This window comes from Cynara cardunculus (assembly GCF_001531365.2).
Source record: "Cynara cardunculus var. scolymus isolate 2C chromosome LG 10, CcrdV1, whole genome shotgun sequence".
NCBI lineage: Eukaryota > Viridiplantae > Streptophyta > Magnoliopsida > Asterales > Asteraceae > Cynara > Cynara cardunculus.
This window is the reverse complement of record NC_037537.1, coordinates 25,178,465-25,193,934: the sequence shown is the minus strand read 5'-3', so window position 1 is coordinate 25,193,934 and position 15,470 is coordinate 25,178,465. Positions and strand designations below refer to the sequence as shown.

General features: G+C 34.8%; 4 protein-coding genes across 4 annotated transcripts in view; 2 read left to right on the top strand and 2 right to left on the bottom strand.

Moving 5' to 3' along the window:
* Positions 1–784: 784 nt before the first annotated feature.
* Positions 785–3,442, top strand: LOC112518871 (receptor-like protein CLAVATA2). The gene has a single exon (XM_025126654.1). The coding sequence runs from the start codon at positions 1,070–1,072 to the stop codon at positions 3,260–3,262; it is 2,193 nt and encodes a 730-aa protein (XP_024982422.1). The 5' UTR covers positions 785–1,069; the 3' UTR covers positions 3,263–3,442.
* A 2,646-nt stretch (positions 3,443–6,088) lies between these two features.
* LOC112519413 (cytochrome P450 97B2, chloroplastic) lies at positions 6,089–12,103 on the top strand. Its single transcript, XM_025127516.1, has 14 exons — positions 6,089–6,354; positions 6,540–6,723; positions 6,940–7,047; positions 7,357–7,441; positions 8,121–8,359; positions 8,460–8,633; positions 10,036–10,083; positions 10,196–10,255; positions 10,378–10,464; positions 10,729–10,817; positions 10,903–10,994; positions 11,061–11,122; positions 11,215–11,364; positions 11,650–12,103. Exons 1-14 carry the CDS (start codon positions 6,236–6,238, stop codon positions 11,872–11,874), a joined length of 1,722 nt encoding a protein of 573 aa, XP_024983284.1. The 5' UTR covers positions 6,089–6,235; the 3' UTR covers positions 11,875–12,103.
* Positions 12,104–12,412: 309 nt separating this feature from the next.
* Positions 12,413–13,716, bottom strand: LOC112519243 (syntaxin-121-like). The gene has a single exon (XM_025127262.1). It carries the CDS (start codon positions 13,546–13,548, stop codon positions 12,661–12,663), a length of 888 nt encoding a protein of 295 aa, XP_024983030.1. The 5' UTR covers positions 13,549–13,716; the 3' UTR covers positions 12,413–12,660.
* Positions 13,651–15,470, bottom strand: part of LOC112520156 — a 2,687-nt gene continuing 867 nt past the window's right edge. The window contains exon 2 of the mRNA XM_025128456.1: positions 13,651–13,740. Coding sequence (XP_024984224.1) covers positions 13,651–13,740 — 90 coding nt within the window. The remainder of the gene's footprint in view (positions 13,741–15,470) is intronic.

The following is a 15,470-nucleotide window of genomic DNA, read 5'->3' as shown; positions in this document are numbered from 1 at the left end:
CTATGGCGGTTAAACGCCGTCGTTTCGTTAATTTTCATTTTCAGTATAAAATTTAGAGTGAATTACATAGTTAGTCCCTATGCTTTGGCTGATTTTAAATTTGGATCTCTAAAATTCATTAATTACATCAGTAGTCTTTATTTTGCGTATTAGAGCCCAAGATTGTCCCTCGAGTTAGCATTGTTAGCTTAGTGTTTATTAAGTCGATCACGTGCCCATCAAGTTCATTGTTATATTACTTATCGAATAAGCATTTAAGGAGATAAATAGAAGTTCAAAGAAATTGTCCAATTTTGGACGATGCGAGTCTCCAATCGTGCCTAATTAGCTAATCCCCTCCAACAGTTGCTAAACGGATATATGTTGTCTTAAAGCATCAAGTCCGTAAAGTGGTAAACCTTGACTTTATGATATCGTTTGATAATATGTAAAACCCACTTAAAATAGTCTTAAAAATAACCCTTAAAATGGAATATGTAAATTAAAAAAAAAAAATAGTTTCTTGTTTAAATCATAAATACAATATAATGAGACACTGTTTTATCGTATACTTAAAATTTTTAAAAAAATATATAAGTATTAAAGAGATGTGTTTTATGATATCACACTCTTCTAAGATGCCAAGAAACATGAGGTTAAGCATGAAAAGAAGATAAATTTATTATTTAATAAAATGGTTGAAGCTTTAAAGATTTTATATTATGCAGAAACACAATGAAAAGGAAAATGGTTATGGCCATGGAAGAGAGTGCGACCACGCGTGTAAAAAGTAGCCCAAATCGAAAGATGCCTCGACAGAGATTTTTACACGCTTATCAAAAGTTTATGCGAACAAGTAAATAAAGTTCCAAAAGCCATACACATGCCTGGAGTAGAGCCCAGAATGTTTGCTTTTAATTCTTGCAGCTTCCCTTACCCACTGGCCGATGAACAACCAAGAATGTCTGTTCAACGCGCATAATTTCCTCGGGTATATCCTTTCCCACTTCATTTCCATGAAAACCCTCCTATTTCTTGCTTAAATTCTTGTTTTGGGGGGAATCTGAAACGAATATCATCTTTAAAATCAATGGAAGCAAGATGGGGTTTCTGTTTGAAAGCTTGTACAATCTTTAACTTTAGGTTTATGCATCTGTTTCTGTTGCTTTTGCTTTCCTTCCCGAGAACTTTCTCTTCGGTTGTTAATGTAGATAATGTGTTCGATGAAATTCCCCTTCACATACAAGATAGAGCTTCACTTCTCCTGTTCAAGTCACAGCTTCGTGACCCGACCCAGAGATTGTTATGGGTCGGGTCGAGTTGTACTAACTGGACTGGGGTTAGCTGTTCTAGATGGAATGGTCGAGTTCTTGCACTCAACCTCACTGGGTTTAACTTATCTGGCCAGCTTCATTCTAGCTTGTGTAAACTCTCTTTTCTTGAAACCCTAAATTTATCTCATAACAATCTTGATGGCTTGATTCCAGCTTGTTTTAGTTCATTTTGGAATATGAAAAATTTGGATCTTAGCCATAACTTGTTGAGTGGTGTTATTCCTAATACTCTCATGAAGTTGAGTAGGTTAAGTCAGCTTGATTTTGGCCACAATCTGTTTGATGAAATGCTTCCTTATTGGATTGGGAATTTCTCATTGAAGCTAGAGAAGCTCGAAATGGGGTATAATTCATTTCGAGGGGAGATACCAGAGCATTTGTTGCACTTAAGATCTTTGAAGTATTTGGGGTTATCTCATAATAATTTATCAGGCAATCTCCCAGATTTTGGGCAATCTTTGGAGCATCTTAATCTTGAATCGAATTCATTTTCGGGTTCGTTGCCTTGCTTGTCATCATCGGTTGAGTCACTTTCGTTACTCAATTTTGCGGAAAACTCACTTGAAGGGGGTGTTCCTACTTGCATTTCTTCGCTCCGAGCATTGGTGCATCTGAATTTGTCATTCAATCACTTGAGCTACGAGATTTCTCCAAGATTCGTGTTTTCTAACAGGCTCGTTGTCCTGGACTTGAGTTACAATAGGTTATCTGGTAATCTTCCGAGAAAGATTCTAGAATCATCGGAAAAATCAGGGCTAATGGTTTTAGACCTTTCACACAACCAGTTTTCCGGTGAAATCCCATTGGATTTTACCGAGTTAAAAAGCTTACAAGCCTTGTTTCTTTCCAACAATCTTCTTACAGGCGAAATCCCATCAAGAATCGGTAACTTGACATATCTCCAAGTGATCGATCTATCTCACAACTCTTTATCTGGTTCGATTCCGTTGAACATCGTGGGTTGTTTTCAACTACTTGCTTTGATCCTCAACAACAACAATCTATCGGGTGAAATCCAACCAGAGCTTGATGCATTGGATAGTCTAAAGATTCTTGATGTTAGCAACAACAAGATTTCCGGCGAAATCCCTTTGACTCTAGCAGGTTGTAAATCATTAGAGGTAGTAGATTTAAGCTACAACAATCTTTCGGGACCTCTAAATGATGCGTTGACCAAATGGTCAAACCTCAGATATCTTTCTCTTGCACACAACAAGTTCAATGGAGCCCTTTCCAATTGGATCTTCATGTTCGAAGCCATCCAAACGATTGATCTTTCCGGCAACAAGTTTTCCGGGTTCATTCCAGATGGTATCTTTAATGTTAGTTTGCATTTCAACAATGGTGGAGAAACTCCCAAAATGCCATTTCTTGATAGTAAGCTATCGGTGGTTATGGGTGATGATTTGCACTTGAACTACAACTTATCTTCGACAGTTACGATTGATTTATCAGATAACTTGTTACACGGTGAAATCCCAGATGGGCTTTTCGGTTTGCATGGTCTGGAGTACCTGAATCTGTCGTACAACTTTCTTGACGGTCAGATTCCCGCCAATTTGCAGTCTATGTGGAGCTTAAAGATTCTTGATTTATCGCATAACTCATTATCTGGTCAAGTCCCAGAAAAGTTATCCGGGAATTTGACACAGTTGAACCTGTCTTTTAACTATTTCTCTGGGATTGTTAACAAGACGAAAGGTTATTGGAGATTCTCAGGTGCATTTGCAGGAAACCCGAACTTATGTGTGGAGTCATCTGGTTCCGGTGGTTGTTTGACCAAAAACCTACCAGCGGAGCCAGAAAGGGTTTACGAAGAGAGAAAAGAAGACGGGCTCATCTCCGTATGGGTGTTTTCTGTAAGTGCTTGTGTAAGTTTCTATTTTGCGGGTGTCGCGCTATTTTGTTCATCTCGAACCAGGAGCTTCATGCTTCACACAATAGTTTAATGATGTTTAAACATAGATCGATAGTTTACGATTGTATAGATGATGAATGACCTAATGGATCTTACACAGTGCCATCTTTTGTCGACATTTCTGGTCTTGTTTACTGATTGTAGAGTCGAAATGAATTGGAAACCATGAAATGGGATCCTTTTTGTTATATAGATATGTGGTTTCTTTGCATTTTGTACACAGAAATGTTGTGATAGGGACCTAGAACGTTATAAAATGTAAGCCATATGGTATTTCCTGTAATTATTTTATTTTAGGGATGTACAGTGTGATTTTGGGTAAAGTACAGGGGCCGAACGTGTAATTCATTCATTTTAAAACAAACTTGTCAAAATGGAAATTAAACTTGGTTATTAAAAAAATAATTATTATTGTAATTGTATTTAAATTTAAATTTAAAAAAAGTATAAAATGATTGCAGCCAATTTCGATTTTGGAATATGGACGTTTGACAATTGCTGAATGGTTTGGTGCAGAATGATTGAGTGGTCAGAATGATTAAAAGACTCTCATGATATAGTGTAAAATAAAATATAATTATTCGGTAATTGTTTACAATGTAATTAGGGCATTGAATGGTTAAAGAAGACTCATGGTACAGAATCATTCAGAAAGTTTTAGAACCATTAAAAACATATTTTTTTGTAAAACAAAATTCACATATTAACGATTCAAAAGCTGCATCTTAATAGAACTATTAAAAGGTATATAAACAACTCCTTAGTCGATTATAATTGTTTGGTAGTGGCTTAATGATATAAAAAATAGTCTTATTCAATGAACTTTTAAGGCTAGCTTTATGGAGAAAGTGAAATTCTTTTTCTGAACTTGTCACTTTTATTAAAAAAAATATACTCCTTCCATTTAAGAAATTTTTTCCTAAACAAAAAAATTTCAATTTTACAGACAAATTTTAATATGTACAGACAATTTTATTCATACAATATTGGAAAACCAACCTAATAGTCCCTAAGATATCCAATGAAGATGAGGTTTTATTTATTTATTTTAACATCGATAAACTGTTTGAGATCGATTATATATTTGCTTTAATTTTCTATTTTAGAAACCGGAATTTAACCATTAGATTTTTGAATAATATGATTGAAAGTTAATTCCATTTTTTGGAAATTGAGTTATTTTTTTAATTATTGATAGCTTTTTAAAATAAAATAAAATACAATATTAGTACAATTTGTATTTAAAAACTATAATAGTTATTAAAGCGGGAATATTATTGTTTTGGACCTTGTTCAGAAAAAAAATAATGACTTATTATTGAATCACTTCATTTGTGGCTTGATGTGACCCCTCGAACAAATTCATATTCAACGAATGCGTCTCTACCAACCAAAAAACAAGACGTTGGTATCAAAGGGTATTTGGCCTAACAATATGTAAGTTATTGGCCTTTTAAAAGGTCAAGGGTTTAAACCTCACAAAATATAATTAGGGTGTGTAAGTTTATTTGTTTTATTTCATAGTATATAGATATTATATACTTAAAAAAACGTTCGTATATCATGATATCTTTTCTTTAGAATAATATATTCAAATAGTATCAAGCAGTAATGATTGACGTAACTCTAACGAATCTGCCTCTTCGATTGCCATTTTTAATCTAGTACAAAATTTTCAAACGCCAATATAATAAACTTTAAGTAATTGTGTTAATCGTAATCTATAAATATACAAGAGATAAAAATAACTGGTTCATTTACAAATTTATAATATAATAAAAAATATAACGTTATATTGGTTGTTACTGTATTATAAAGTAAAATATATAAAAGCCCTTTTAATATTAAATATATTTATTTAATCATCTTAATGTTTTATCATCTATGAAATATAATAATTGTATAAAAAATATTTGAGAAATATAAAAGTAGGATTTTCCATAACATTTTTAGAGGTCGTTTATCAAACACTTATTTGGGTGAGCATGTATCAAGTCACATTTACCTTACCGGATGAATATGATAAGGACCAAAAATCTTACCCGCTAAAAGTGAAGGCAAGGATCGAGAGTTTTACCCGACAAGTGAAGGCGACGACTCTTACCACAATTAACAATTATCGGGTAAATTGTTACATACGGTACCGTATTAGTGGACTAAAACCTTACCTAATAAATAAGTGATAATGTAAAATTTTACCGGTAATCTTTTAACCAGTAAATGTTTGGTAAATAGTCCCTTACACACCCACAACCATTTTCATAAATAATTACAATGGCCAATAACTCAATGTAACACCTTTTGTAAATAGAGTTTAGAACTTTTGTATGTTTTACTATTTATATTTTTATACGGTATTATATGGTTCGGTTTGCTGTTTTAAATCATGATTTAAATTGTATCACATCAAAATTTACCTTTACTATGTATATACGTCCCTGTATTAATTTTTTAGTTTGTTTTAAATCATATAATTATTTGGATTAAGGGCATGTTTGTTAGCAGCTTAATGAGATTCAACTTATTTATTTGGTAGTAGATTAATAATATAGAAAACGGTTTATTCAGTAAACTTATATGGAATAGTTTTATGCAGAAAACCAAGTTTTTTCTAAACATGTCTCTTCCAATTAAGAAAGAGGTTCATTCCATATATGAAAACATCTTTCAAAGAAAAACCTTTTAAATCTACACAGACAGATTAATTAATATATACAACAAACAAAATTTAGGGTATATTTGGGAAAAAAAAGTAACGGGGGTGTTGTGCAATTATCTCCAACTTATCAAAAGCTGAATTTGGGCGGACAGTAAACAAACATTTCTGTTGAGTTCTTGCATTGGAGTTCAGTTTTTTATTTCAAATTTGTGCTAAAATAAGCCAGCACAACCATCTGGGTGTCTCCCAAATTTTGCCCACTGACATCATAAAGTAGTTCCGTTCCATCCCCAAATGCATCCATCTTCCTAATTCGAAACCCTTTTCGATCGAATTTCAGTAGCAATGTCAACAGTCACCAGTAGCTGTTCCTTAATCCCTCAATTCCGTACTAATGATTTACCATATTCAAGTGCTTCTAAACCCTATCGATTCAGTTCAAATCCGAAAGTATGTCGAATCAGGTATGTTAATTTGAATCTTCAATATGTGTGTGAACTTTATTGCTAATTAATCAGTGTTTTCTGTCGGCCCAGAGGTGATTTGGATTTTAGACATTTGATTTACTCCTTATGTGTGTGTGAATTAGGATTTTGTGAATTTACTAATAAGAGGATAAGTGGTTTGTGTTGTATGATGATGAGTGCAGATGTCAATCAACAAGTACGGATGAGAAGAAAAACAGGAGTAGGAATGTTTTGGATAATGCAAGCAATTTGCTGACTAATTTATTGAGTGGTGGAAGTTTAGGATCCATGCCTGTAGCTGAAGGTGCTGTGACTGATTTGTTTGGCAAACCCCTTTTCCTCTCTTTGTATGATTGGTTCATAGAGGTAGTACTCAATTTCTTCTGTTTCTATTCACATATGCATATGCACATATTCACAAACTTTTGGTTGGTACTCATACATGTGTACTCAATGAATTAGGTAACAGTAACACATAAATCATGGAGACAGAGTTTGAAACTCGATTCATTATTGTTTTTCTTATGTGCATTTGATGGCTGTTACTGATTTTTGATGTCTAAATGATGGTCTGCTGAACAGCACGGCTCGGTTTATAAACTTGCCTTTGGTCCAAAAGCATTTGTAGTTGTATCGGATCCTATTGTGGCCAGATATATTCTCCGTGAAAACGCATTTTCATATGATAAGGTATGATGCATTTCTCAGCTGTACATCAATATCGAGAAAAGGATAGTACGAACTATTATGCAGGGAGTTTATCTCATATAGGCAGCATAATGTCATGACAATCTTCGGAGAATTAGTTATTTTACAGTAAACCCAACGAACCCAGTATATCCCACCTGGAGCTGTGGTTTGGGGAGGGTAAGAGTAGTATATATAAAGAATAATTTTGCAGTACGGGTAGATAAGCACTATAGAAGTTTGTAAGATTTATGATGACCATCTTAATACCATTTCATATTTCTGTATGACATTTGATATTGCATCATGTAGGGAGTTCTTGCCGATATTCTTGAACCAATTATGGGGAAAGGACTTATACCTGCTGACTTAGAAACTTGGAAGCAAAGGAGAAGAGGTAACTTATGTTGTCGGTTACATGTTGATTTCCACTGGAGGTTCGGTCAATATGTTTTTTTTGGTAACTGTGGGTATCCGGGCCAACTTACGTGCACTGACCAATCCCTGGGAGACCATGAATGATCTGGAGTCATTGCAGGTGAACCTCCATGGACAGTTGGCCACAAGTGCTTTGGCAGTGTCTGGATTCGAACCTGGGGAAGATGAAATTCCCACTACATCCCCTGAGCCTTAACCAGTGTGCCACAACCCAAGTGTCAGTATGTTAGATAGTCACATATGTCTACACTTTTCTTCTCTTAGGGATTGTTTGTTAGCAGCTTAATGGGACTCGCAGCTTATTCGATCAGCTATACATGATTGTTGGTAGTGGCTTAATGATAGAAAGTGGCTTATTCAACAAGCTTCTAGGGGGAAGCTTTATGCGGAATGCCAAGTTTCTTCCAAACCTGCCACTCCCATTTAAAAAAACACGATTCTTCCATCTATGAAAAAACCATCCCAAGCAAATACCTTCCCGATCTATACAGGCAAATTAATCCACACAAACATATTTATCACCAAACAGGACTTGATGAAAAACCTACCAAACAACCCTTAGGCTTTGCTATGAGATGGTAATATGCTTAAGGTTGATGTGTGGTAATAATATGTGTTGATTTTTAACTTTGTCACAGTTATAGCCCCTGGGTTCCACACCTTATATTTGGAAGCCATGGTGAAAATGTTTGCCAAGTGTTCTCAAAGATCAATATCGAAACTTGAGAAGCTTCTAGAAACAAAAATCTTGCAAGGAGGGCAGGAAATTGAGTTGGATCTTGAAGCAGAATTCTCAAATTTGGCACTTGACATAATTGGTCTTGGTGTTTTCAATTATGACTTTGGTTCGGTCACAAAAGAATCGCCTGTCATTAAGGTCAAGTCCTATGATTACATGATGTTAACTTCTTTTCCCCGACCGTTGTTTATCCTGTAAAAGAGATGATCAAAGCTGGTTTATATCCCGCTTTTTTCAGGCAGTATATGGTACCCTTTTTGAAGCTGAGCATCGGTCTACTTTCTACATTCCTTACTGGAAATTTCCCCCGGCTAGATGGCTGGTTCCCAGACAAAGGAAGTTTGCAAGCGACCTCAAGATTATCAACGATTGTCTTGATGGTCTCATAAAAAATGCAAAAGAGACGAGACAGGTGAGTGATCAACAAAACCAAAGAATGAATCTTTAAAAAAAACTTATTTATACAGTTCTATGAATGTGTTCTTTTATTCCCTAAGGTTGCGTTTGGTACACTAGATAGGACAAAATAGAACAGGGCTCATTGTTCCACGTTTGGTAGGACTTTTATGGGGAACAGAATGGAACATGTGTGTTCCACCCCCATCCCATAGAATAAGGTGGAGCATACCTATATTTTACCAATATAACCTTAAAATAAAACCTAATTCTCTTCAAAAACATCAAATATGCCTTCCTCTTTACATTTATTCATTCTCTAAATTTTATTTAGGGAAAAGTTCAAATAAACCCAACAAAATTTTTCATTTTGAATGGTTTAGTCCCTAAACTATTTTTTTGAATGAAAAAACCATTAAACCTTTTCTTTTTGAATGAAAAAACCATTAAACTTTTTCATTTTGATTGATCAAGTCCGTGAACATTTTTCTAGTAAATAAACTATCGCACTTTTTAAAATTTGTTACCTACATCCTTTTAACTCAAAAAAGTTACATTAACCGACTAGTAAAAGTTCGATGGTTTATTTATTTCTTAAAAAAAATTCAGGGTCTTTATTATTCAAAATGTGAAAGTTTAATGGTTTTTTCATTCAAAAAATAGTTCAGGGACTTAATCATTCAAAATGAGAAAGTTTAGTGGTTTTTTCATTCAAAAAATAGTTTAGGGACTAAATCATTCAAAATGAGAAAGTTTGTTGAGTTTTTTTGTACTTTTCTCTTTTATTTATTGTATTCTACGCTCTTTAAACTTTCATTTTACTGTTTTCAAAATATTCTTTTTATACGGTTTATATATTTTGGTTAATTTATGTAATTCATTAAATCTTAATAATAAAATAATATAGAAAATGTATAAAATAAATTTTGGAAACTACATAAACTTTTTATTTTGGTGTCACTTTAATCGTCTTGACAAAAACTTCTAATGATATATTTTGTTATAAAAATATTTATTTTATTATAATTTAATAAATTACATAAATTAAACAAAGTATATAAAAGATATAAACAACTCATTAGGGGTATTGGTCATTTTATTTGTTCAGTCATGTCCAGTTCTGTCTTACCAATCGCTGAACTATTCTGTCCTCCTTGTCTGGATACCAAACGCACCTTTAAGGGGTAACTCAACTGGTAAGACCTTCAGTTTGCTCCCCAAAGAACTCACCGGTTCAAGTCTCGTTAGGAATACTGTCCGCTAACTTCAGGTCCCATGGGATAAGTTGGCCTGGACATCCATGGTTGCCAAACAAAAAGTTTATATCGGGTGTATCTTATAATCTGACATCGCTGCCCAATTAGTTATCAACGTTTTGTAGTATTGTTATTTAAAAATGTGAAAATGTTCATTGGCAGGAAACGGATGTCGAGAAACTGCAGGAAAGGGACTACTCAAATCTCAAGGTATGTTAATATGTTCCATCGTGGAATCGATGATCCTTTAAATCTATTTGTTTTTCGCGATGATCCTTTAAATCTGTTTGTTTCGTTACCTTATGCTTGTAAGTTATTTCAGGATGCGAGTCTACTGCGTTTCTTGGTGGACATGAGGGGAGTTGATGTTGATGATCGGCAAGTATGTCCGTCCACCCTTTCTTTAAATTAGAATCTAATTATCTGCAATTTGAATTAATGCCCGCAAAATATTGGTATTGTATTTGTTCATTTGTGTAACATTTTTAAATTTTTACGGAACAGCTAAGAGATGACCTGATGACGATGCTTATTGCTGGCCATGAAACAACCGCTGCTGTTCTTACTTGGGCTGTCTTCCTTCTGGCTCAAGTATGAAACACCAACATATATTCTGATATTGATCTAACTTTGATGCTTTCAATCTCCAAAAATAGAAATCTTGAGGGTCAACTCAACTGGCAAAGTCCTGCCAGTTGAGGGTGGAATATGCTTGTTCACTTTGTTCGTGTCTGTTCCACATAAAAGTCCTGCCAAACACAGTGATCCATGTTTTGTTCTGTCTAGTGTACCAAACGCACCTTTAGAGATATGTTTGTGGCCGAAGCTACTGTCTGATGGGCCAACATTCTGCAGCGTCCCGAAAAAATGAAGAAGGCACAGGTTGAAGTCGATGCAGTGGTCTCACAGGGTGGTATAACTTTGGAGTCGCTTAAAAACCTAGAGTACGTTACAAATTGTCCGAATCATAAGACTTGTTAACATATTGGTAGATCGATCTATTGATTTCTATTGGTCTACTTTCTGTAGATACGTTAGACTCATAATTTCTGAGAGTCTACGTTTGTATCCTCAGCCTCCGTTGCTCATCAGGCGTTCTCTAAAATCAGATCGATTGCCAGGTAATATCCAGTCTCGATACAATAACAAGTTTCCTAATTCTTTAAGTAGCTAATTGAATTTAACAGGAGGGTATAAGGGTGATAAAGAGGGATATCAAATTCCTGTTGGGACGGATATCTTTATTTCGGTAAGTAATCAACTGTCAGTTACTCTGCCATTTCTAGATTGTTTATGTTGTTACTTTAATGATTTGTAAGATCTTGTTAACGTTTGAAACAGACATATAATCTCCATAGATCCCCATACTACTGGGAGAAACCCAATGAATTTGAACCCGAGAGGTTTCTAGTTCAAAAAGATAACAACGGAATTGAAGGGTGGGCTGGTTTTGATCCATCTCGAAGCCCTGGAGCTCTATACCCGAATGAGGTTTATACAATGCAGCCCTTCATCTATATCGATCGAGTTTATATGTATATATATAGGGTCGTGTTCATGGGGAAATCACAAAAAAGAAAAAACCGAGCAACACCCTAATAACCGTTCATCTATACGGTATGCACATGTGCATACAAGTAATTTTTCCAGTTATGCACATGTGCATAGAAACCATGAAATATCTTCAATTACTTATATGTACATGTGCATACCGTACAGATGAATGGTTATCAGGGTGTTAATGAGAATCTAACAAGTGGGGTTGGTGGTTTTCAGGGTGTATCAGACTTTGCATTCTTGCCATTTGGTGGAGGACCAAGAAGATGTGTAGGAGACCAATTTGCACTAATGGAATCAACCATAGGATTAGCCATGTTATTACACAAGTTTGATGTGGAGCTGAAAGGATCTCCAGAATCTGTGGAACTTGTCACAGGAGCAACCATTCATACAAAGAATGGACTTTTCTGCAAATTAAAGAAGAGATCTCACATTCATTAACATACACATCAAACTATTTCTCTCTCTCTCTCTCTATATATATATATATCTTGTAGAATTGACATTGTAAAAGAGGACTCATTATTCAAAAGTCTAGTCATCTTCTTCTAGAAGAGTTGATCTTGGCTTGATAATGTTATTTACCTAACTATGCATTTGGTCCAAAATGGCACCAATCTTGACACGTGGCAAGAGTTTTAGGGGGTGTTTGGTTGGTTTTTCGTTAAGTTGTGTATGAATAAAGTTGTCCATGTAAATTAATATATTTATATAAATTGAAAAGATTTTTGTTTTGGGATGTTTTTTTTAGTAGACGAAAGAAACGTTTTTTTAATTGGGACCAACAGTTTTAGAAAAAACATTGATTTCAGCATAAAATTCAACCTTAAAAGCTTAATAAATAAGTCATTTTCTATATCATTAATCAACTTCAAAACAATCATATAAACGACTGAATAAGACGTGAGTCTCGTTAAACTGCTAATAAACAAAATCATAGCTCTTTAATGGGCTCGGAAAATGCTTAGAAACCTGTCATGGATGAATTTAGATGCTTCTAATTTTATTATGGTAACAAAATATAGATACAACCCAATCAAGAATCTGAATTTTAAACAAATAACCAAAAAAATATAAGAACCCATCTGCCCTTAAATTACAATAATACCCCTCAACATGTGAACACCAAATCAAACTAAAACACATCAATATGAACAAAAAACATTGGAAAACCAATAACATACCAAGGGTACAAATTCTGATGCGCAGAGTACAACCACCACCTTCTTACTTCCAAGGTCTAATGGACAAGACGATAATGGCGATGATGATGAGCAACAGAAGGATCGCAAAACAAGTCCACTTTCTGGTGTTCTTCTGTTTCTTCCTTGCTTCAACTAACTGGTTGGTTCCACGGGTGACGTACGAGTTTGCCCTGTTCACATGGCTCTCGATATCATCAAGCTGCTCTCCTTGATGCTCCACCAACACCGCCATATCCATGAAAACTTGGTGCAGTTCCTTGAGGTTTCTCTCGATCACCGTCACGGCGTCATGCCGTTCCTGAATTTCAAGTACTGTTTCCATCACCTGACCTCGTCCTTGCTCCTGAATCGCTTTCTGTAAAAAAGTCTCGCTTTGTCCGGTGGAGATTAGATTATCCACCGTTGCTTCATCCGGATTTTCACCGGTGACGGTGTAGTATCGTCGCTGGACGGTCTCCCGGTGTTCGACGGACATTTTCTGACGGAGTTCGTTGAATGATTTCATCGAGGATTGGAGTTGTTTACGAAGGCCGTTGACGACGGAGGTTCGTGTACGGTCGGTGGAGCTCCCCGGGCCGCAGCCAGGGAGATTCCGGTTGTTTGCATTGGAGCGATCTAGGGCTTCGAGATTGTTCTTGATGAGTTTGGCCTTTTTAAGAGACATGGCGACATCGTTGTCCATTTTAGTTCTTAGGGTTTTGATGGAATTAGCGCTGTGTAGGGTTTTGCTTTGTTCGTTTGACGATTGGAGTTGATCGTGAAGTAACTCAAGAGCTTTGAGTTCTTCTTTAATTGCCTCCACATCTTTGAAGAACTTGTCGAGGTTGGTTCCATCGCCGTCTGTTGCGTTCCCCATCTCGATATCGCCGTTCCGGCCGCCGGAAAAGGAGCGGGAAAGGAGATCGTTCATGTTGAATTTGGATTTTTTTTTTTCACAAGAAAGAAGGTGAATCTGATGGAGAAAAATTGAAATTGAAGAATTGGGAGAGGATTAGAGAGATTCTTGTAGGGATTAGGGATGAAAAACGCGGAGGAATTTTGACTTTTCCATGGCGGATGGCTGCTTCTGGTAGACTAGACGTAGTCGTTGGGTGATGGCGGTCTGCCAAGAAACTTCGGTATACATGGATATCAGATTTTAACTTGAGTAAAATTACGTTTTTAGTCCCTCTGAAAATTCTATTATGCATTTGAAATTACAATCGTCTCAGTTTGGTCCCATGGATGAAGATAGAAATGAATTGCAGACCGGTAGAAATAAAAACCGATATTTTAAAACTACAAGGACGAAATCTGTAGTTTTTAACAAACCATGGGGATGAAAAAAGTAATTTATTCTTTTAATTAAAAGCTAATAATCTACGGTCATGTTAACTAAGGGTGTTCGTGGTCTGATCTGAGTTATTTAATCCCTCAAAACACAAATCAAACCGCAATGTCAGTTTAAGAATTTTTCTAAATCGAGTAATTTGATAACAAGTGATCAAACCGGTTAAACCAGACCACAAAGACAGTCTGGTCTGACTTTCGGTTTGTTCTTGAAGGATAGGTTTGGAATTACAAGACTTCAGTTTGTTCTTGAAGAAAAATTTGAAAATACAGATGGTTGAATGTATAAACATACACTTTAAAGGCTTAATTAAAACTAAAACTATCAACGTATTTATTAAGCTGTAAGCGTTCATGGCAGAACAAATACACCATCAAAACTCATTTAACAAATTAAGACAAAAACAAACATCATCTCGGTATTTGGTTTTATAAATTTTAATTTAAGTCGGTAACTTTTGTAGAGGTAGATGTTGAAAATTATATATATATATGTATTATATATTTGGGTTCATGTGAGACCAATGGAACCCTTGGATTAGATCTACAATCTGAACATTCATAATCACAATATTGCCACGAGACTTCTCAATAATCACAAAATTGTCACCGTACAACTTTAGACCATTAGATCATTAGTTTATAAAGTTGATCAATGAACATAAATTGGTCTTACGGATCTCACGAAAAAACCTTTAGTCTTACGTGAACCCAACCCTATATATATAAATAATAATTAAATAGGCATTTCCCTTTATTTATTGAGCATTTCCCTTTATTTATTGATCAGTATAGATTAGAATTATTGGTCAACCTAAGAAGGTCTTGTTGGGCAACGAGGAAAAAGAAAGAGTAAACTATAATTTGGTCCATGTGGCTTGTGGAAGATAACGCGTTCTGTCCGTACAATTTTAACATTATAAGATGGCCATCCGTCATCGTAGTTTAAAAAAAGGTTCCGATTTAGTTCTTCTTTCTGAAGATCGTTAAAAGATTATGTCAAGTAAAGGACATTTTCATTATCGTGTCAATTTTTAACCCGATCAAAATCGATTTTATGATGTTGGTTCCTGTAATTTTTTATTGTGTAAAAGACAAACTCGGTAGAAAATGAGAATTTCCTTCATAAATGGAATTTTTTAATGACTATGAAAGCAAGGGATTAAATCCAGATATTTTTAATATTATAGGGACTAAAATTGTATTTTCGACAAACAGGGAACAAATCCATAGTTTAGAGTATTTAACAAGGGTGGCAGCCGGTCCTTGTTAAGGGGGTGGCTAATGGCACCCCTATTATGTGCTAATGCCACCCCTATGTAGGTTTTAATCAATTCTGTTTTATAAATTTTTGTGTTTTTTTGTTTTTTTGTGATTATTATTTTTTATTTTATTATTAATTAAAGAAAATTTAAATTAATATATATTATTTATTTAATTTCCTGTTTTATTTATTTATATTATATTTTAATTAATATAAATTATTAATAAATATATATTATT